This window comes from Leptodactylus fuscus, chromosome 3, assembly GCF_031893055.1.
Source record: "Leptodactylus fuscus isolate aLepFus1 chromosome 3, aLepFus1.hap2, whole genome shotgun sequence".
In the NCBI taxonomy this organism is placed as follows: domain Eukaryota; kingdom Metazoa; phylum Chordata; class Amphibia; order Anura; family Leptodactylidae; genus Leptodactylus; species Leptodactylus fuscus.
Genome location: NC_134267.1, coordinates 190549155 through 190572458, shown reverse-complemented (window position 1 = coordinate 190572458; position 23304 = coordinate 190549155). Strand labels below are relative to the sequence as shown.

General features: G+C 41.6%; 1 protein-coding gene across 2 annotated transcripts in view; it reads left to right on the top strand.

Moving 5' to 3' along the window:
* The window catches only part of GIGYF2 (GRB10 interacting GYF protein 2), a 75849-nt gene extending 52854 nt beyond the window's left edge, over nt 1-22995 (top strand). For both annotated transcript variants that reach the window (XM_075268916.1, XM_075268915.1), the window contains 17 exons: nt 702-958; nt 3102-3249; nt 3344-3504; nt 4171-4262; nt 5788-5895; nt 5988-6088; nt 8809-8909; nt 10336-10458; nt 11303-11563; nt 12952-13155; nt 15533-15652; nt 16275-16496; nt 17319-17521; nt 19060-19214; nt 19427-19587; nt 19811-19937; nt 20959-22995. In XM_075268916.1, the coding sequence (XP_075125017.1) occupies nt 702-958; nt 3102-3249; nt 3344-3504; nt 4171-4262; nt 5788-5895; nt 5988-6088; nt 8809-8909; nt 10336-10458; nt 11303-11563; nt 12952-13155; nt 15533-15652; nt 16275-16496; nt 17319-17521; nt 19060-19214; nt 19427-19587; nt 19811-19937; nt 20959-21026 (2612 nt within the window). In that variant the 3' untranslated portion in view covers nt 21027-22995. The remainder of the gene's footprint in view (nt 1-701; nt 959-3101; nt 3250-3343; nt 3505-4170; nt 4263-5787; nt 5896-5987; nt 6089-8808; nt 8910-10335; nt 10459-11302; nt 11564-12951; nt 13156-15532; nt 15653-16274; nt 16497-17318; nt 17522-19059; nt 19215-19426; nt 19588-19810; nt 19938-20958) is intronic.
* Nucleotides 22996-23304: the final 309 nt, after the last annotated feature.

The window sequence follows — 23304 nt, the reverse complement described above, 5'->3', positions numbered from 1 at the left end:
GGTGATGTGATGGAGCTATGGTAAGTTTATTTGACACAAGAATCTACTTTTGGGTATTTTGACAAGTAGCAGATACACTGTAGATTTTCTGTCCTAATCTGTAGTTGGAAAAACCTAAGCGATATTACAGAAACATTTACAAATCTTATCCACACACTACAAAATCCTTCTGTGTATTTTAAATTAGCATGTAAATCCTGTGGATTTTACCTGTGGTCTGCTCCGTGTGATGCATAGGTTGAAATCTACAGCAAATTATTATTTTTTTATTTTTTAATATTAACAATGGATATTTCATTATAGTTTCAGAGCATATGAGCATTAATACACTTAATCAGGTTAAGGCTTCATGCACACAACCATTGTCAGTGTGTTGGCCATGTTTTTCATGGCTAGTGTACCGACGAATCATATCTTAATAGCCCCATGCACATGTTTGTGTATTATAAGGATTCTGTTTATGGGGTCGTGAGCTTGGGTGAAAACTCGAGCAGTCCTATTCCTGTGCATTTTGCAGCCCAGCATCAATAATAAAGTAAATGGGTCCTTGAAAGGTCGGGCAGCACGCGGATATCATCGGTATTTTGTCCATACCGTTCAGCCCCGAACCCAGCATATGTCCATGGTTGTGTGTATGTAGCCTAAGCAATACAATTGTTTACATGTTGTACCAAACTTTAATATCACATTTCTTTTTACAGAATCTGCATCTCTTGGTCCCAGAGGTTCACTTGAGTCATCAGCTTCTATAATACCTCACTCCCCTTCTCCTGCGTTTAGCCAAAGCACTGTGGCTCAGCAAGTCAAAGATCCTCCGCAAGGACCAGCCTTTCATCCGCCGCCTCCTCAGACTGACATCTCCTCAGGGCTTTCTCCTCCCATGGTCTGTGCTGCACCAGGTATGGGAACACTCATACCTGAACCTGATGAAGAGGACGGACTGGAACATCTAGAGCAGGTGACAAGCTATAAACTTGTAGTTCAACATAGTTATAATAATACATTTCATTTATATAGCACCAACATATTCCGCAGCACTGTCCAGTAAAAAAAAGTAGAAAAAACTGGGCACTCACCCTTCGAAGCTTTGTGATAAAATCCAGCCTTTATTTCATACTTATGGGAGGAGGCACACCTGAGAAGATTTGAGCAACAGTGTTACGAAACGGCTGTCGCTGAAATCTTCTCAGGCATGCCTCCTCCCATAAGTATGTTTTTATGGAAAAATGAAATAGACTGGTTTTTATCACAAAGCTTCGAAGAGGGAGTGCCCAGTTTTTTCTACTTTTTTTCACTGGACTGTACTTGAACTTATAAATACTGTGAGCACCACCAAGGAAATTATAAGAGGCCTGCCCCAATTATCCTCTATTGTATGCCTGCATGTACTTAGTAGTACCACCCTTTCTTCTACATTTTGATATTCCGTAGCACTGTATAGTTACTTAGTGTCCAAACTGTGCTGTTCTATTGTATATTTTATCCTTTTTAGCTGCAATTATAGCACCACTTTTCATCAATGAAGTGTGGGTATTAAGAAGCTTTGTAATATATTTTATTAAAGAAATCAGTTAGTTTTTTTTCTCCACTTTTTAGGCTGCTCTACTTATCTTCAGTCAGGCTGTTTGTATATGTGGAATTCTTGGCATCCAGCTCATATACAGAAGTCTATGGAGAGGGAAGGGGTGGATGAGGATGTTAATTGATTAATAACTGGTTCTTTGTAGTGGTGGAGCCTGGTCTTGAATATACAGCCATGTCAGACGTGCTCTCTCACTTACAGTGTAGCATCTACAGATGTAGTAGCATTAACCTGAACTTCACGTTTAATGAAACTGCTGCAGTGTGATATCACAGAGGATAACAAAAATACTATAAAACACGTCATTAAAGCATTTTTCAATGACTTTATGTTGGTTTTTGTCATCTTTAATAAAATCTCATGCTGCAGCAGTTTAACCAATAGAAGACATTCTGAGTTAACGCTGCTACATCTGTATTTGCGTGTGTCTTCCATCAGTCTTCCTGTTTCCCTTTCCCATAGAATTTTATGTCAAATGTAACCCGGCCTTGTCAGTGGAGTAGATTTCTTTAATAACATATGGTATAAAGTTTCTTATATTCACATGTCCTATTTAGAGATGAGCGGGTAGTATTTGATCGAGTAGGTATTCGATCGCATAGTCGAATATTGAGGTCTGCTCGAATCGAATTTTCGAATATATCACTACTCACTCATCTTTACTGTATAGGTTTTTTGTTTTTTTTTCCAATGCCTACGTTGTCCTAGTTCCTGTCCCAACTCCCCTGCATAGTTATTGGTGTAAAAAAAAAAGCGCCAGGAAAGGTGGGAGGGAATCAAATTTTTACTGCGTTTACCACATTCGACAGAGTGCGAGTATTTCGAAAACAGTAGTATTTGATCGAATACCTACTAGATCAAATACCACTCACTCATCTCTAGTCCTATTCATTTATTCGTAAACTTTTTCTCAGCCTTTAGTTTTCTCTCTCATCGTTTTTCCTCCATCACATTTTCTATACCTGGAGCCACAAAGCTGCTGAGAGTTTACTACAGTTGTAGATTGTTCCTGATGCGCATCCTTAGTGCAGACAGTAGCACAGTGGAAGGCGCATGTAGTATTTCAGTGAGTGCTGGTCACATGGAGGAAGATGTGAGAGTAGATTTCTTACAAGATGTCTTAAAGATGCATAATGTTTCTTACAGTGGCTTAAGCATTTGGTGCATTCTTAGACTCTTTTGTGCAACATATTGATTAGCTTTAAGCGTAGTCACGGTACATGTTGTCAAGGGTTAAACTTGTTCCCATTATTCTAAGCCACAAGCAAGTTGCAGAAAATGTCTCAAAAGTGTGATGAATCTGGTTTATGGCGTGTAATTGGGGGTACAGATTGAGACAGAATTCTGGCATGTTTGGTATAATAAATGTGCTCCAAAGAGTGGTAATGGATTTATACAAAGCAGCAAATTGAGACTGGTTTCAGCTTGTTGCATAATTTTCAAAGATTAAAAGATATTCCTCAGTTATAGAATTCACGTACAGTATATGTCATTGTGCTAAAGTGAGGTTCTTTTACAGCAAGCGCAGCAGATGGTGGCGTACCTGCAGGACGGGACGCTAGATGATGAAAGGTTACCAGGGAAAGCACCAGATCACAGAGTCAAAGGACATCTTCCAGAAAACCAGCAGAAGTGGTACTACAAAGATCCACAGGGAGAGATCCAGGGTGAGTCTTCTTACATTGTATTATATATTGGAGAGGGGACAAGTATAAGGGCCATCTTATTAAACAAGACAAACTGCTAATCTTTATTACATAGGTCCTTTCAGTAATAGAGAGATGGCAGAATGGTATCAAGCTGGCTACTTCCCGGTGACGTTGTTATTAAGGAGAGTATGTGATGAGGCCTTTCAGCCACTCGGAGACATCATTAAATTATGGGGCAGAGTTCCTTTCATCACGCCTCCAGCTTCCAGACTCGTAAGTAACCCGATTTATTTATAATGTTGTTATTTTCCCCTTACTGGATAGTTTTGTGAACAATCTTAATGATTTGATAATAGTTTCCTGAAGTCCAATATTGTATCTAGTGTGAAAAAGGACATGTGCTGAAAAAAACACGTTGTATGCAAGTTGTTAAACATCACAGGAAAAATACGCCGCACTTGCCCAATAACCAAATCAAACATGGTTCTATGCCGTATGCAGACAAGCCCTCGCAATATAATAGAAATGGCTCAGGTGCACAATGCTGGTTTAGCACCCGCTCATATACCCACAATTCATGAGGTGGGGGGGGGGGGGGTGCACACGGATGAAACTTATACAAAGTGCTGTCACATGATAATGTAAGGTGCACAGTGCCAGAAAAACAGCCTGTTGGTCACGCCACTACAGGTGGGCTCTCCAGCACCTTCATATGTGCACATCAACGGGTTTGGCTGTAACAAGCCACTATAGAATCCGTAACATAAGTCATTATTCCATCGCATGGTCATACACGTGCACTACTGATCCGTTCACACAAGTAACCCCTATTCTCATAATCTGACTCCCCAGTGATAACTCATATTCTGGACTCATTATTTATTATGAAAGGCAGTGGCTGAATTTCTTTGTTTACATGACTTTTCTTTTATTTTACAGGGCGAACTGGGTCCTGAGCATATAGGTCGACACCAGGAGATGACAGCACTTTACCAGTTACAACAGTTACATTATCAACAATTTCTTATCCAGTAAGATTGTATTCTTCTAGTTCAAAGATCCCCTGATCATTTACGTGAACATATAAGTAAGGGCGGGTTCACACCTGCGCCCGGTCTCCGCTTTGTGGGTCTTCTGCCCGAGAAACTGGACAGTCAGTGTCAGTGCCCGTGAGCATCTTGTGCCTGTCCACGGCGAAACCATTTTTTTTTAACTGGACACACAGTCCTACATGTCTGACTTTGCGTCCACTTAAAAAAAACTGTTTTGCTGCAGACAGGCACAAGACTGTCACAGGCTGTCACTTTGCAAACCCATTCAAGTGAATGTGTTTGAAAACTGACTGCCAGTTTCAGTCTCCTGTCCAGTTTCACGGGCAGAATACGGAAACCTGCAAAGCGGAGACCGGGGCGCAGATGTGAACCCACCCTTAATGGCATTATTGTAATGTATATTTAGTTTTTTGGAAGATAAAACGTGTCTGACTATAAGAAGCACTCCAAGTTTGGGCATGAAAAATGAGTAAATTTCATATTGAATTTAACTTTACCTGGTGGTCAGATGGAGTAGAGAAGTCGGTGTCACTAACTTGTATAATAGGAAAGATTTTATGTGTATATATCTCATTTAAGCCAAAATCTTCCAACCACAAAGCAACTGGTCAACATAGTGTGGCACTCTTGAATTACCGCTGGTTTTGGACTAAAACGCAGAGTCTTTTTAAGCAAGGATTTTGTGCTAAAAAGTGCAACTTATACTTGACAAATATCTGTAACGTGATGGTCTATTTACTAAAGAGCTTCCTGAATTATGGAGGAAAACAACACTGAGGAATCTCTTTGTTTTGTTTTGTTTTTATCCAGCTTTGGGGTGTGTTTTGGTTCAGCGGCAAACACGGTATGGCATAGATATTGTTTTTTTCATGCTTTTTCTCATAAACGGAAAAGAAAACTGAAAAAAAGCACAATAGTTAAAATTTATGTTAAAAGAGAATACACAATACTCTGCCTAATGATACTGGTCAAAGCAGGGCCCCATGTTGCTAAGACGCAACGTTTTACAGTACCTTCAAAGTGGATGGGATTTTGACTGACTAATCCCATCCACACATTGCAGGAAAAAAATTCACCATGGAAAAGCTGCATTTCCAAAAACACTTTATTTTTATTTTTTTTGAAAATCAGAGCATGTCAGTGTTTCTATACAGATATGATAGGGGCCAAACGTCCACAGAGGAAAACTGCTGACTTTCTGTGAAAAAAGCTGAAGAAAAAGGTTCGCTACGTGTGCCCTTAGCATGTGATACATGTAGATACTGTGCTACAAAAACTTGGACACAGCAGAAAAGCAGAACAGTGACTCCTTAATTTTTAGGATCAATAGTGGACCCAAAGGACAAACCCGATCATAAAGTGATGGCATATCCTAACAATATGTGCGTTCCTTTATAAGATGAAAACACCCTTTACATTTCATACATCTGACACAGGGATGAGATGTTTGGGTGTCATTACTATAACCATTAGTAGTAATAATTCTTCCTTATCCTTTCTTCAGACAGCAATATGCCCAGGTCATGGCCCAGCAGCAGAAAGCAGCGCTCTCCTCGCAGCAGCAACAGCAGCTGGCTCTTCTCCTACAGCAGTTTCAGACATTAAAAATGAGGTAAGATCCCAGATCAGTTGATAAACCCTCTATGAAGATATTATGCGGAACATTTTCCAGCGTCTTACTTAATGACTATTCACTTATGATAGGATATCCGAGCAGCCTGTTATTCCAACGTTACAAAGGCCAATGTCTGTGCCAGATAATACGTCATTGTGGGAGCTTCAAGCAGCTGCCCCTCCACCCACAGGTAAGTGCTGTGGTTTATTGGTAAAAGTGGAGTACAATAAAACATGGAATAATTGACATTTTATCGGTCGTGCACCTTTCACCTAGTAATATAGGCTAATATTTGTGATTTCACCTTATCAGTATGTTGTGCACATTGGGTAACGTTTGACCATAATATTCTTTAATGGTATGTGAAAGTTTTTTGAGGCATTGGGGTTTTCAGGACCAAAATATGTCTGTAATATAATCCTTTTAAAAGGCTCATCACTTTTATATAGAAGGCTGATTTACACTGATTTGTTTTGCTTACTTGTATAGCGCTAACATATTCTGCAGTGCAGACATTTAGTCACTATCCCATATAGGGGTCACAATCTACATTCCCTTTCATTATGTCTTTGGAGTCTGGAGGAAACTGGAGTACCTGGAGGAAACCCACGCAAGCACAGGGATAACATACAAACTCCTTGCAGAACTCCTTGGTCGGATTGCAACCTAGGACTCCAGCGCTGCAAAGCTACAGTGCTAACCACTGAGCCACCATGCTAATGATCCAGTTCTATTCCTTCACCCAATATACTATACTTTATTCTGATATGCCAGTAGGAAGACTCTGAACTAAAGGGATTGTATCACTCACTTTTATATAAATGCTGAAATGTTTTTTTTCTTATCCATTTCTGCTTTTTAAATTAAGATTTTTTTTTTTGTTGCTATTTTATTCTGTGTAGATGATTATAGGTGCCGCCAACATTTCTAAGCTGTATCTTTACTATTGTGATACATTCCCTTTAAATCGGACCTGTTATTGAAATTACAATTCTGGAGTTTCTCACAACTTTGTGCTGTGGTATTCCTCTGCTATTCCTCTTACAAATTTCTCAATAGACTGCCAGCTGGGTGTGACTATTTAGACACAGTGTGTCCATTCAGTACTGTCTGTGACAGACTATTTAGGAAGACGCCCCTTTGACAAATGAAGTGGTAACACCTACACTCACCGGCCACTTTATTAGGTACACCTGTCCAACTGCTCGTTAACACTTAATTTCTAATCAGCCAATCACATGGCGGCAACTCAGTGCATTTAGGCATGTAGACATGGTCAAGACAATCTCCTGCAGTTCAAACCGAGCATCAGTATGGGGAAGAAAGGTGATTTGAGTGCCTTTGAACGTGGCATGGTTGTTGGTGCCAGAAGGGCTGGTCTGAGTATTTCAGAAACTGCTGATCTACTGGGATTTTCACGCACAACCATCTCTAGGGTTTACAGAGAATGGTCCGAAAAAAAAAAAAACATCCAGTGACCGGCAGTTCTGTGGGCGGAAATGCGTTGTTGATGCCAGAGGTCAGAGGAGAATGGCCAGACTGGTTCGAGCTGATAGAAAGGCAACAGTGACTCAAATAGCCACCCGTTACAACCAAGGTAGCCAGAAGAGCATCTCTGAACGCACAGTACGTCGAACTTTGAGGCAGATGGGCTACAGCAGCAGAAGACCACACCGGGTGCCACTCCTTTCAGCTAAGAACAGGAAACTGAGGCTACAATTTGCACAAGCTCATCGAAATTGGACAATTGAAGATTGGAAAAACGTTGCCTTGTCTGATGAGTCTCGATTTCTGCTGCGACATTCGGATGGTAGGGTCAGAAATTGGCGTCAACAACATGAAAGCATGGATCCATCCTGCCTTGTATCAACGGTTCAGGCTGGTGGTGGTGGTGTCATGGTGTGGGGAATATTTTCTTGGCACTCTTTGGGCCCCTTGGTACCAATTGAGCATCGTTGCAACGCCAAAGCCTACCTGAGTATTGTTGCTGACCATGTCCATCCCTTTATGACCACAATGTACCCAACATCTGATGGCTACTTTCAGCAGGATAATGCAATGCCATGTCATAAAGCTGGAATCATCTCAGACTGGTTTCTTGAACATGACAATGAGTTCACTGCACTCCAATGGCCTCCACAGTCACCAGATCTCAATCCAATAGAGCATCTTTGGGATGTGGTGGAACGGGAGATTCGCATCATGGATGTGCAGCCGACAAATCTGCGGCAACTGTGTGATGCCATCATGTCAATATGGACCAAAATCTCTGAGGAATGCTTCCAGCACCTTGTTGAATCTATGCCACGAAGAATTGAGGCAGTTCTGAAGGCAAAAGGGGGTCCAACCCGTTACTAGCATGGTGTACCTAATAAAGTGGCCGGTGAGTGTAGTTCCGGTTTATCTATAGATTTTTCTGGGGGATAACAGACAGCACTATACAGAGTTGTGAGAAAAGATGCTCCCGAACTATTTTATAGTGAATATCCTATTTAGTAAAATGGACAAGTCCGGAGAGGTGACAAGTTTATTCTTTTTTACTTACGTGACTACCATGAGGAGCTTGAACAGAGCAGAGGTTTAACGTGTACTACTGCTTCATTTTAAGGTTATAGGACTAACAAAGACAGTCAAGTATATCAGGACCGACATGGATCACATGATAGGGGATCCATAAGTCTCCTGTGTAAACACGTGTGACCACTGTTTCATTCACTTTAGCAGGATTGGTGGTCACACGTGCCCATTACTGCTCCATTAACACACTTCTTGCGATCAGTAGTCAGTCACAGAAGAAGGAGATAGATGGTGTCTGTACCAAAGTACCTATAAAGTATCACCCTTTGGTTGTCAGTGTCTTTATGTTGTGTCATTATTTCTCCGTTGTTAAGTCTATGCCTTTGGTTACAGTGTGGGAAGGAAACAGCGTGTGGGACCTGCCTGTAGAGTCGGCATCTCAGGGAGCATCCAGAGAGCAGCTGGAACAGCTGGAGAAGGCCAAAGCAGCCAAGGTTTGCGAGTCCACTCCTTTCTCTAGAATAGCTTCTATATTGCCAGTATAAATGATAAGGAAAATGACAAATAACAGTATTGTTACAACTCAAAAAATATATGATGTCCCATATGTGGGTTGATTTGTGAGCCTTTGATTACATTCAATGTATACATTGACACACTCCCATTATAAAAATAACACACCATCATTATTTTCTTTGTGTCAAGAAGTATTATCCATAGCAGACTATACTTTGCTTCCAGTTATGTGTCCAGGTTTGTGGATATAGAATGTCTTGTGCTGGAAGCATTTCAGGCACTTGCCCTAAACTTTACACTACACAAAAAGTGAATAGACCTGAATCAAAAGGCAAGTTAGTAAAGCTCCATCATCAAGTCGGAGTGTTACATTCCCCTTATTATTCTATGGTATCAAACGTGACAACCTCAAAAATGGCAGATTCATAGCCACTCAGGCTGTTACTTGGAGCACATTCACTATGCAGGATCTGCAACAAATGTGTCCATTTTATAATGCAATGGAACTTGAATATATTGCTTTTAGGTTTTTGGTTTTTTTACACAAACCCCTTAAAAGAGGAGTTTATAATAATTTTTAGAGTTTTGTACTTGCTTTGTTTTACCATGAGTAAAACAAAGTAGATAATATATGTTGTACCAATGTATAGTAACTATGCACTCATACATTATCTACATTAGAAATAGAATAAAGCCACTTAATGTAAAAAAAAAAAAAAAAAAACACAAATAGAAACCCGCCTGTGGTAAATATTTCAGTTGAGGCCATGGATGCGGTCAAAAGAATCAAGGCTGCTGCCATAAATCATAAAGTTCCCTGGAGCATTATAAATCCGGGTCTGATATCTTTTATCTTCAATCTGTTTAATGAATAGAAGCATTGCTTGTGGTGGACATATGATAAAGACAGTCATATGGTGAATTTAAGAATGTGGTTCCGCCATGTACAGACAGAGGGGAGCTTTATATCATATGGATGCCCTATGCTACTTCATTATCTGCTCACAGTATATCAACTCTATAGATGCTATAGGGTAAAGGAAGACACAAGGCTTGTTTACCCCACAGTTACCCCATTTATACTTTTCTCCCTTTACATGACACACATATGTATACAAACACATACAGGTACTGTATATCTATACATGTGTGTGCGTATAGATAGATTATGGAATATTTGTATACTTCCTGCCACAGCATCTGTGCAGTTTGTCAGTTTCAAGGAATTTTACCATTCACATTTTTTTTTATTCTTTTTTTTTTTTTTTGTCATGAATTGCTCATTCCACAATTATACTCTTTTATATAATTATTATACATCATTTTCACAGGCTGTATAAAATTTTGTGTCCTTAGTACATATGTATTGGTGCTTTATCATGTTTATAATAAACTTTCTTGTAGCTCGAGCAGGAAAGGAGGGAAGCGGAGTTGAGGGCCAAACAAGAGGAAGAAGAACAACGAAGACGCCTTGAAGAGGAGGAGAGAAAAAGAAAAGAGGAGCTAGAACTGGCTCGTCGTAAGCAGGTATTATAGTTATGCTCTTTGGTTGTGTTTGGTTAAAGTGTGATTCTGGGATCAGAATATTCATGGCCAATGCTAAGTGATCAGTCTGGGTCCAGGTCTCTGCACCCACTTTGATGAGTCGTTTTAAGGAGATGCGATGCTTGATGTCTTCAGTTCTTACCTCAGTCTGTCTACCTGCACTCCATCTACCATATCTTCCGGACTATAAGGCGCACATAAAATCCTACGATTTCCTCAGAAATCGAAAGTGCGCCTTATAGTCCGGTGCGTCTTATATATGGATGGAAGCGGCGGCACGCGAGGAGTTAAGCGGCCGCCGCTTCCATACATTGCAATGGGAGCGTGCTATTCAAATAGTATTCGCTCATCTCTAACTTAGCACGCTCCCATTGCAATGTATGGAAGCGGCGGCCGCTTAACTCCTCGCGTGCCACCGCTTCCATCCATATATAAGACGCACCGGACTATAAGGCGCACTTTCGATTTCTGAGGAAATCGTAGGATTTTATGTGCGCCTTATAGTCCGGAAGATAAGGTAGATGGATGGATATGGTATGGATGGATCCATCCATATATGAAGCGGCTGGCACGCGGGGGGTTAAGCGGCCGCCGGCAAAGTCTGCGTGCCGCCGCTTTCAATCACATATAAGGCGCACCGGACAGCGCTGCGCCTTATAGTCCGGTGCGCCTTATATATGAACCTAGACAGGACTATAAGGCGCTCATGGGTAATGCGCCTTATAGTCCAGTGCGCCTTATAGTCCGCAAAATACGATAAGTAGCAGCTGTGGTGGCGCCTAGTGATAGGCCATCATTCATACAATTGTGTATTGTAATATTTCAGGAGGAAGCACTGCGGCGGCAGCGAGAACAGGAGTTGGCGCTCAGAAGGCAAATTGAGGAGGAGGAGAGAAAAAGAGAGGAGGAACGAAGGCTCCTGGAGGAAAGGAGGCGGCAGGAAGAGGAGAGGAGGAGACAAGAAGAAGAGAGGAGAAGACTGGAGGAAGAGAGAAAGAGGATAGAAGAAGAAAGGCGGAAAAAAGAAGAAGAAAGGAAACGGGAAGAGGAGGAGAGGAGAAAAAGGGAGGAGCTTCAAAGGAAGCAGGTACAACAATGTTATATTACTAGACTGCAACCTTACAGGTAAATGATAATTTTTGGACGCCATTTTAATTGAGCTCTTTTATACTCTTGCATATCTACAAGTCCCCTCCTTAGATGTTATGTTGAACGAGTGTCTGGATACCTTTAGCTGTCACAGCAGCATGCCTTATTATTACGTAACTTATACTACATACTGTTTACACATTGAGCTATGTCTGAAAATCAATCAAACACCATAAAGATACAGTATGAAATTAATCAAAAACAGGATTTTGGACTTTTTAAACCAGAAAATTTTGTACACTAAAGCCTTATAGTGAACATACCCTTAATGTACTGAATCAAGTTTTGATAATGGGGCATCCAGTAGGTTGTTATAACAGAGCAGACCTGGGCAATGTACAGCCCGCAGGCTACATCGGGCCCTCTGACTACTTCTATCCGGCCCGCATAGCTAGTGGAAATTTATTCAAGGACCTGTGATGATGTCATCATAGCCTATCACCAGGATAGGCTATGACTCTTTAGTGGGTGGAGCCACACGGGACTGTGTGCTTTCTGCAAGCTGCCGGCAGTGGAGGCTGCTGGATGGTAAAGAGAGATGGGACAGCATGTGTGAGCAAGAGGGGGGAACTAGGGGCAGTTAAACTGAATGCACATGGAGGGGAGACATTAAACTAGAGGGCAGATGGAGGGTGACATTAAACTGGGGCAGCTGGAGGAGGATATTAAACCATGAGGGGTAGCTGGAGGGGGACTTGTCTGCCTCTAGTTGCCATCAGTTTAATGTCCCCTCTAGTTTCTGCTGGTTTATACTGGGGCACCAGGAGAGGGACTTAATACTGTGGGACATTTGGAGGAAAACGTTATAATGTGGGGGTGTATGATGTTAGGGTGACTGTAGGAGGACTTTACTTTGTGGGGCACATGGAAAAATGATTGAGAATGGGTGGAGTCAGCAGAGAAGTGGGTGGAGCTTTTTTTTTTTTTTTTTTTTTTTTTTTTTTTTTTTTTTATGTAGATTGTGAGCCCCACATAGAGCTCACAATGTACATTTTTCCCTATCAGTATGTCTTTTTGGAATATGGGATGGAAATCCATGCAAACACGGGGAGAACATACAAACTCCTTGCAGATGGTTTTACGCCCTTGGCAGGATTTGAACACCAGGACTCCAGCGCTGCAAGGCTGCAGTGCTAACCACTAAGCCACTGTGTGGCCCCTGGAGCTAAATTTACCATGGTGTGCATGACCCTCTAGAACAGTCACAATTTCTCATGTGGCCACATGGGAAAATTAATTGCCCACCCCTGTAATAGAGGCACTTGAATATCTTCTGATTTTGCTTTCATTTAGCAAGTATACATGTTTAATTTACACCATTACTAGGAGGAAGCGGCAAGACTGGCACGGGAAGCGGAGGAGGCTGCAAGACGACTTCTGGAAGAAGCACACCTACGGGAGGAAGAGGAACGCAAGAAGCGAGAAGAGGCTCAGAGGCAAAAGGAACTTCAGAGACAAAGGCAGCAACAGCAGGAAGCTTTAAGACGACTGCAGCAACAGCAGCAGCAGCAACAACTTGCACAGATGAAGGTACTGGGGCTTACCGCTCCTCTACATGCCTATGTTTCCATGGTAACTGACTACTAACTAACCTTGTGTAGTCTGACCCTTCAGCCTTGCTTTATTTCCCTGGGAAATCTGTAAATATAGGGGATCCAAGCATGGCACTATAATAGCAAATATAGCTTGCAATGTTGGATGATTCCTTTTAAGAAATAATATATTTAGAGAATCTACCTCAAAATCTGTTCAAAATCCCTTTTGTGAACCACCTCTTATAAGTTTCACAGTGTAATTGGTGACGTCTGCAGTATCTCTGGGAATTTAAAACCGTAGTAAGTGTCTGCACTTAAATAGTAAAGGTCTTCTTTTTTTTTTCTTTGACGAGATCTCTTGTCTGCTAATCTGCTCAAAGCAGGCTTTACGGCATACAGGTTGCAATTCCTAGACGTCTATGGAGAGGTGAGGGTAGGAAAGGTTGTGTCTTACGCTAGGTTCACACCTGCGTTCAGGGTCTCCGTTCTGTGCTTTCCGTGCATGCATGCCAGAAGACGGAAACCATAGACCGGGTCCGACCATGAGCGGCGGTGAGCGTTTTATGTTCTCCGCCGCGAAACCGGATTTTTTTTATCCGGACACAGAGTACTGCATGTCCGACTCTGTGTCCAGATTTATAAAACCCAGTTTTGCGGCAGAGAGCATAAAACGCTCACCGCCGCTCACGGCCGGACATCTTTCTCACCCATTCAAATGAATGCTGCAACTGCCGCACTCGCTCATAGAGCTCTATGGGCGAGTTCGTGCTGTGCCGCAATTCACGGCCATTACGGACATGTTCTATAAATTGCGGACCACGGTTGCAACCCGGCCACCCCATGGATAAAATATCCAATGGTGTAAGAGGCCACATTGAATATAATGTGTCTGCAAATGGTCCGCAATTGAAAACCCGCAATTGCAGACCATTTGCGGACTTACATTACGGCCATGTAAGACCAGCTGAAGCAGAGAGAGAGATGCTGGAGCAGATAACAGTAACATTATCTATCTGAACAGATTTATTCACATCTGTAAAGCCAACTGCTAGAAATCCGCTAAACACTTATTGTTGTCTCAAGCAGCATGTGTCAGGAACTTTCTCTCTCTAGGCTCCTCCTCGCCATAGTCTTTCATGTAACCTGACTTATCTGTGACCTTTGCCCTGAAGATGGGGCTGAGCAGTGAATTAAGCAGTTTACTGTTTAACCATTTCATATGACCTGGCCATTTTCCCTGGGTTATTTTTTACACTTTTTTTTTCCTCTCTGCTGATTTCTCTTGTACCTGGGGCTGATCCATTGGCCTCCTAGTGTACACTGCAGAGCTGGTCTGTGTTGTGAAGGATCTAACCACTCCAGGCTGGGGGGAAGTTACAAGATGGTGGCTTCCATAGCTGTATACACAGCGCTCATAGAGCAATAAATCCCTATCTCAATTGAGCTGTAGCCTGTCTTTATTGAAGATGAGGTTGAGTAGTGAATTCAGCAGCCCAACAGGCAGGAAAGGAGCTGATAACAGGAAATCAATGCATTTTCCTCTGATACGATTTCTCTTTTCTTTGGGGAGTCCTGCTGTTACTGACTATTCCATGTATGTCCTTGCAGAGTTATTTGACAAATGTTTGGACGTATATAGGGCAGTTGGCAATAGACTAAGGCGCCCAAGGCATGTTAGCAGCACATGGGAAGTTGGGAGGTCTAACAGCAACTTTCTCTTAATTAAAAACACTTGCACACCGACTGTGTTAAAAGGGGTTATCCAGTTTCTAACTTTCTAGCAGTATTAGACCTGCAGGGGTTTCACACTCAGGATCCCAGCAGATCACTGTTTACTAGAGATGAGCGAGTACTATTCGAAACTCTCATTGTAATTGTTAGAAACCAGATAACCCCTTTAATTCTGTTTTAGTCAGGATTCTGTTAACACTGATGGGCAGGATAGCATATTTAACTACACTATTCTCTGCAGTAAATAAAGAAATTTTGACTGTATTCAGATCACTGTTTTTATATCCACTTAGCACATTAGATGCACAAAAAAGATGTAAAAGGATGGACTTTTTTTTTTTTTTTTTTTAAACTGGTTTCTTTCAGGGTTTTTTTTTTTTTTTTTTTTGCATGGACACGATATGCGTTTTTTTTAAAAAAAAAAAAAAAAAGTAAAAAAAAGGAATTTTCTTTTTTTTTCTTTTTCCTCTAATCACATTGATGGCTTTGTAAATGAATGGCCTTCCCTTTGTGTCCGTTTTTTGCATCTATTGAACATATGTGCTAAGTGGATATAGATCCATAATCTGTATAGAACCTTAAACTAGTAAGGTTTTTTTCTTTTTTTTGGCAGAGTACTGTAACTTGTTCTTATGTTTCAGTTACCGTCTTCATCCACATGGGGGCAGCAAGTGAATTCTGGAGGAGCATCACAATCTACATTATCTTTGGCAGAGATACAGAAGCTTGAGGAAGAAAGAGAGAGACAAAATCAAGAGGAGGTGCGTATATAAGACTGATGGGTTGCAGCCGTCTAATATGTCTTGTTTTCAGTGAAGGGAAACTTTCACTACAGAGTAAAAATCGATTCAGCCCTAATGCTTAACAATAAAGAAAAAAAATAAATTGGGGCTTGGAAAGTGAATAGGGAAACTACTGAAATCCCTTCTTTCACATGCCACCATACAATCTGAGTAGTGAAGCTGGGGATTAGAAAAGCTATGCAGTGTGTGAGACTAGGTTCGTCAGGTTTCCACTATTTTTATACTGAAACTGGCAGAGAGAAAAGTCATCCATGCAGGAGTTTTCTCTCTGACGATTTTTGGCAGAAACGCCAATGCATATGTGACTCTAGACCAGTGGTTCTTAACCAGGGTTCTAGGCCATATGCACGGTTCATTTTGTGTACCAGTAAAAAAAAAACATATACCTATGTCTTGAATTTGGAAGAAAAAAAAATCATATTTGATTTATCACTAAAGAAGGGTTCGGTGAATGTGCATATGAAACTGGTGGGTTCGGTACCTCAAACAAGGTTAAGAACCACTGGTCTAGCCTGACTGGGATGTGAGAGCCATGCTGGGTCATATAGAAATATTACAGTTTTTCTTTTATTTAATACAGCAAAGGCGACAACAGCAAGAATTGAAGTCTATGCAGCAGCAACAGCACCATCATCAACAGATAAAGACTCCTGGTTGGGGCAATGTAGTGAAACCAAGCATCAACACAAAATCTCTCCTTGAGATTCAACAGGAAGAGGCCAGGCAGATGCAGAAGATGCAGCAGCAGGCTGGCCGTGGCAGGCCAACCAATGTCACAATACCAGCTGCACCCGCTCCAATTGTAAGTACCTCAGTAATGGCTCTTAATGTTTTCACGGCAGTTTTCTGAATATGCAGCTCAAATGGAAAGTCTGCCAAATATGCCACTATATAGGCATAAGGTGACACAGGTAGGTATACTGTAGGTATCTGAATTCTGGAAAAGGAAATGTATAGCAACACATTTAACAAAAGACTGCATAGGTTCCTATGAATGTGGTATTGGAAAAGAGATTAAGGGAGCTTTTCAAGTACTTCAGTGTTGACCTATCCTTAAAGAAGGTTTTCTGAACTTACTGATTCTCAACCTATTCTCCTTATCAATATGGGATGGGCCAAGGTTCGACACCTTACACTCCCACCAGTCAGATGTTTGACAAGCCGCCTTCTAGTGCTGATGACAACTTGTTCATTGGGCACATGGCACAGCAGCAGCTCAGTCCCATTGAAGTAAAGTGGGCCTGGGTATCAGACTCTCACCGATCAAATATTGAAGAACCTATTCTAAAGAGAGGCCTTCAATGTGTAAGTTCTGGAAAATCCCTTTAAGGTAGGTCCTTAATGTCAGGTTGATGAAGCCCCAGCTCTCGATATCCACACTGATCAGTTATTTAAATGGACATCAGTATATCAGGCACAGCGCTATTCATTGCTAAGAGGCTTATCTGGTACTGCAGTTCTGTCCTATTGAAGTGAATGGGAAAAAGTGATGTACACTGCCCCTACAGAATGGATGGTACTATGCCTGATAATAGGGCTGATCTGTGGAATTGTGGAGAGACATTTATTCCTTTAAAAAATGAAAAGCTAGGCCCTTCTTAAAAATTATTTTCTCTTCTTTCAGCCAAACACATGCAATAGTGTGAGCAGCTCTGGAAACTCTGTGTGGGGCAACCTGAACAATAATCTGAGCCCTCAGTGGTCGTCTGACTCTGTAAGCAGCATCTGGAGTAGCCCAGAGAACAAGACCTCTAGTGGATTCTGGGATGATGCCGTGAAGGTGGTCGCTCCCCGAAATGCTGTCAATAAGAATAAGAGCAATGCCAGGTGAATAGTTAACATATATCTAATATTCATTTATTATTGGTATTAGTAGTATCCTATAGAATACGGTATCCTTCCAGTCAAGTAATAAAGTGTATATAAAACAGAACTTTTTAATAATTTGGTTAAAATCCTCCAACTTGGAAGTGATATTGTAAAGACGTCCAAACTATTGACTAAAAGTAGGTAAGGTGCTGTAAGATCGCCCCATCAGCAGCCATGTCTGGGATAAACATGGAGGCGATCCAGCAGTACTCAGATTCCAAGGCATAGAACTGGTTAAAAAAAATCAGCTGGGGGGTGGGGGGGGGATTTGGATAAAGTGATATTACAAAAAGAGACACAGTGGATAGTTAGGATGGATTGCGTTAAGCCAAAAGGACTTAATGACTACATCTCTTTTATTCCGTTCATATAAACGGTGTCATATTGCACGGGGAACTTATTCATTTAATATACTGGCAGTGGGACATTTGATATTTGACTACCCAGTTTAAAGTGAGACTTTATTGTGGATTCTAGTGAAATTTATCTAACATATGGCGGTATCCCAATTTCACGTGCATCTGATAAACTTGATATTGGGATATATGTACTAATCCCAAATCATTGCTGATGTATAGTCAATGTTATTGGGCGGGTCGGACACATTATAATTGAGGGCTTATCTGGAGGGGAGGACATCATCTTTAAACTCTCTCTGGGGAATACTTACCTTAGTGTCGGCACCTTACCTACTTTTAGTCGATAGTTTGGACGTCTTTACAATATTACTTCCAAGTTGGAGGATTTTAACCAAATTATTAAAAGTTCCGTTTTATACCCTCTTTATTATTTGACTGGAAGGATAGCGTATTCTATAGGATAGTTGTTTACTGACGGTAGTAGACCTCTGGGGCTGTACTTGGTCGTAGTAGTAGTATAATATTTATTATTCAATCTAAATGTTATTTCATGGGTATCCAGATCCTAGTTTAAATTCATTGGCTGGAGACTTTTAAAAAAATGTTTAACCCTTTCTCTTATGTTACTGCTTTCTGAAAAGAAAAAACTAAGTTCTCATCTATCTTTATGGAGGAATCTTCTCTTTGCTGGTTTCAGCATAAAATGGCGGACCCCAGTATAGTACTCAGTCTGCAGCCCAATGCCTTGTCTAATAATGGTTGTGAGGTCGATGGACAATGAATATTCATTTGCTTTCTGCATGAGCTCTGTGTAGCCCTCTGTGTAATCGGGCTGGTGCAGAACAAGAGCTAATAGGTGTTTTGTGACTGATCAGCGCTCATTCAGAAATATCTTTAAAATGTAATACCACCATCAGGGCCTTCAAGTTGAACCCTTTTATATGTATAAAAGCTGACTAAGAGAAAGGCGTTTGGGTGGGGGGATGGGCGATTTTGGCCTCTAATCTCTGTTCAGACTGCAGTAAAAAAAAAGCAGTGCCCAATATACATACTTCTAAATGTAACTAACCATACAGCCGCATTTGTATGCTACAGTTCTGTCAGAAATCACCGGACTTTTCTTCTTGTCCTTTCCAGCAAATCTTCAGGGGTGAATAGCCGACAAAGTAAGAAAGTTGAGCAAGAGGAGAAGCTTGTTAGACTTTTTCAAGGAGCTCCGAAGTGTCCCGACGGCTTCACCCAGTGGTGTGAGCAGACATTGCATGCACTCAATACTGCTCATAGCCTGGATGGTAAGGAAATCTTGTTTTTGAAATAAATAAACCAAAGATACTGGGCTTTAATGTGCTACCAAGATCGAAACTATCATTATGAATCTCCATGTTCTGTAATACCTTTGCATTTCTCACTTTTAGTATTTATAATCTATTTAGCCTGTTTATGATATCAGTTTGGACTCGTGGTTAAGCTGCATTGACAGTATAAATGCATGTTTTTGGTACAGTGCCCACATTTGTGTCCTTCTTGCGTGAAGTGGAATCTCCTTATGAAGTCCATGATTATGTCCGAGCATATCTTGGGGACACCCCTGAAGCTAAAGACTTTTCCAAGCAATTTCTGGAGCGTCGTAATAAGCAAAAAACTGCCCAGCAAAAACCTCAACAGGTAACACAACACAGCCATAGATGTGCGATAGATTGACGATTTAACATGTTGTTTCTTTTACTTGTATGTGAAAAAGTGGCTATGAAGCTGCAGGATGAGGCCTCACCCTTATTAGTGACTTTGTGAGGAGAATATTGTAACCAGAAGAGTGTCTTTGTAAATACTGCTATTAGTGTGCATGCAATAGCATATACCTATAAGGCCTGTGACTATGTGTCTGCAGGATTCTACATGGGCCATGTACCAGACAAGTCAGAGTCATTCACAACAGACAACACTAGAAACTGCACAAAGCGCTGGACGCAAGAAAAAGAAACAGAAGATGGTTCGGGCAGATCCAAGTCTGCTAGGTGAGGATCTAGACTGTATTTTAAGGCTGTGTGTTCAGCTACCCTCTTTGGCATCACACAATACCTTCATTTTGTTTTAATGTGGCTATTTTATATGCATCATAAAACCCATGGATAAGATCAGTGCACCAGTTTGAGATCTTACCCTTTTGTTTTTTTAAAGGGATCTTAGCATCTCTCTCTGTGCTGTTGCAGGATATATTGTGCTAATGCTCAGTGCCTGCACAGAGGAGGATACGGCTGGGGTAACTGAGAAAGTATTCATGTGCATAAATCACATGACCGTAGGCATCTTACTTCCATGGCCTCAGGCACAACATGATTGGCCACTTCATAATAATAATTCTCAAATGCCACAAAATATTTTTATGAGGTGACCAACCCTTTCAAGTTTTCACCCGTTCCTCCATTGTTCTTATTTAAAGGGATTCTATTCCATATTAAATGTATTTTTTGTTTGGGAGGGTGAGATGATTAAAGGGGCTGCAGCATTTTGACAAGTGCTGGATCTCCTTCTCTGCCCACTGTGTGCAGTGTTGTACATTCTGTAGTTGCTGTTCTTGGAGTTGTAGCTCAGCCTCATTTATTGGGACAGAGCTGCAGTATGGTCATGTGATTACATCAGTGACCTGAGAACCCAAGTGCTGCAAGTTCTTCAAGCAGCTGATCGGTGCTGTTCCTGCATGTTGGTGTTTACCAATCTAATATTGATGGTCTATCCTAAGGATAGGTCATCAATAGAGATGAGCGAGTAGTATTCGATCGAATACCTCGCTGCCATAGGAATGCGTGTAAGCGGCCGAACACCAAGGGGTTAAGCGCATTGAATCTTCGATGCGCTTAACCCCTTGGTGTTCGGCCGCTTACACGCATTCCTATGTCAGCGAGGTATTCGATCGGATACTACTCACTCATCTCTAGTCATCAGCTTCATAAGAAAAAATCCCATTCCTTTATCCCAAATTTCTTTGCCAATGTTTTTATTTTCTGCCACTCATTGTTTTTTGTTTTTTTTTTTCAGGATTTTCTGTCAATGCTTCCTCTGAGAGGTTGAACATGGGAGAAATAGAGACTTTAGAAGATTACTGATTATTGTGGTGGGGTAGGGGTAACACGTCCCCCTCCCCTACCTCGGCTTCAATGGGAGGGGGAAGCCGAACATATGACTCCACCTACCCCCAGCACACACTCCCAGTGCCCTGTTGGGATCTTCGCAGGGCACCCTCCCTCAGTGCTTCAAGATCAGGATGATTCAAGGACAACTATCCCCTCTACTATCCTAGATATTCATGGGCATTGTGGAGAGGGCACTCTGGGGGTTAGAGAGTGGGTTAGGGGGAATTTTTTTTTTTTTTTCCATCACAGTACTGTCAGGTCTCGTTTCAGAGGCTTGCACGGTCTGTTACTTTTTCCACCGTTATTAGGTGGAGAGAGAAGGCTTTTGGGTTGGACTTTGCAACTCCCCTCACTGCCATCTTGGGGTTGAGCTCCCTGGATTTCAGTGCTAGGACAACATAAGCGTGTGTGGAGCTTTTGTAAGTGTGGACATTCGATAGGGATCCTTTGCACTACTGGAGTGGTCACACTGCGAAGGTAATAATGGCTTCACTCTTCCATCTCATGTCCACTTCCCACACCTTATCACAAGTACCTTAAATAAGTGAATATTCTGTTGTTGCAGGCGGGAGCAGTGTTTAAGACTTCTCTTGTGAAAAGAATAGCTATCTTTACAGTTTGCTGCAAAATACACACACACACACCTTGGTGCTGTTGTTATTGTATACCTGCTCCTCCTGCATTGTTCTATCCACTGTGGATAGGAGGGAACACACTTATGTTTACACAGCTCCTGGACCACTGTAAGGTTTTTGCCCCAGTGTGCAGTGATTTGGGGTGATGCCAGGTCTGACCTTAATAAAGCGCTGGTTGTGTTATAACACATTTCTGATTTGGATGCCTTATTGCTTTGTGAATGTCAGGTGGGTGCAGAGGAGCTTCACGTGTCGACCCTATGTCTGCTACAGTCTTCCTTCATCATCCTAATATTGCCGGGATACGGACAATCAAGCACTGGCAGCTGCCACCAAAAAATGATCACAAGCTCATGACTTCTAACCACTGAAGCTTGGCCATGGGCCATTTTTTGCTAGGCAGACCCGAGTCCTCCTGCTCCCTGCTAATGCTGAGATATCTAGGCCATCAAGTTAATAAAAACTAGATAATGAAGACTACTAGCCCTTCTGCCTTAGTCTGGTGGAGGTGAGAAGATGCAGCTCAGGAGTGCAATTCTGTGGGGGTGGAAATTCTGTTATAATATGGTATTTTCATTATATTGTTAGGGACATTACATGAACAAAAAGGTCCCTGACTATTAAAGCTTAATTTATTTTATGACTTGTCATTGAAAAGTTACTTTTCCTGTTGAGGACTTGGTATGCTCTGTGAGCTCACTTGTCGAAAAACACGTAAGCAATGGGTGAAACAGACACTGGCTGCGTTTTATTATCAACTTAATTCACCCTATACATTTGAGAAGCCATTCTACATAATATTCATGAAAATTCATGTGTTGGGTACAATTGTTTGACTCACAAATATACAATGTACATAGTTTTGCTTTGAGATTATTTATCCCAAAAACAGGGAGCATGGTTCAAAGGGAGACTGTCACTAGAACCCAGCGTATCCACCAAGCCCTGCTGTCATTGCTCCGGGTAGGTAGACTTCGCACCGCTCTGACAGGTCCTGCTCTGAGTCACGTCTACTGCCTGGCCCTGCGACTGAGAAGAGGGTGGAGAGAAGTTTACCTATACAGAGCAACGACAATACCCATGTTGCTCCAAAAACTAATTTGCATACACTCACAAAAGGTGATTTCTCCACATCGGACTCGCCATATCACAAGGTTAAAACACTGTTTGAATCAAGTGATCCTAACCTACCTGCGGGGCTGGGTTGATACGCTTGGCTTTAGTGACAGCCTCCCTTTAAGGAAATTGCTGAATGCTAACTAGACCCTGAAATATTGACCTTTTTGAGGAAATAAATCTTTCTTGCATTTGATGGTGTTATGGACAATTGATATTGCTATGGATAGAAGCTTTTCTGCTGAGTGATGTACTATAAGGTCCCACATTTTTTATGTTAATGGGGTTTTCTAGGATCCGGATATTGATGGTCTGCCCTTAGGGCATCAGTATCAGGTTCCTGGGGCTACACACTCGCCATTCCCACCCATTTGATTTTCGAGGAGGTGCTACTACCAATTAAATGATTACCTTGTTCCATTTACCTACACGACGCACACATTTTAATGGATGGGCAGCGTGTTGCAACTTGAATGGGGTGCAGTACCCCAGGTAAACAT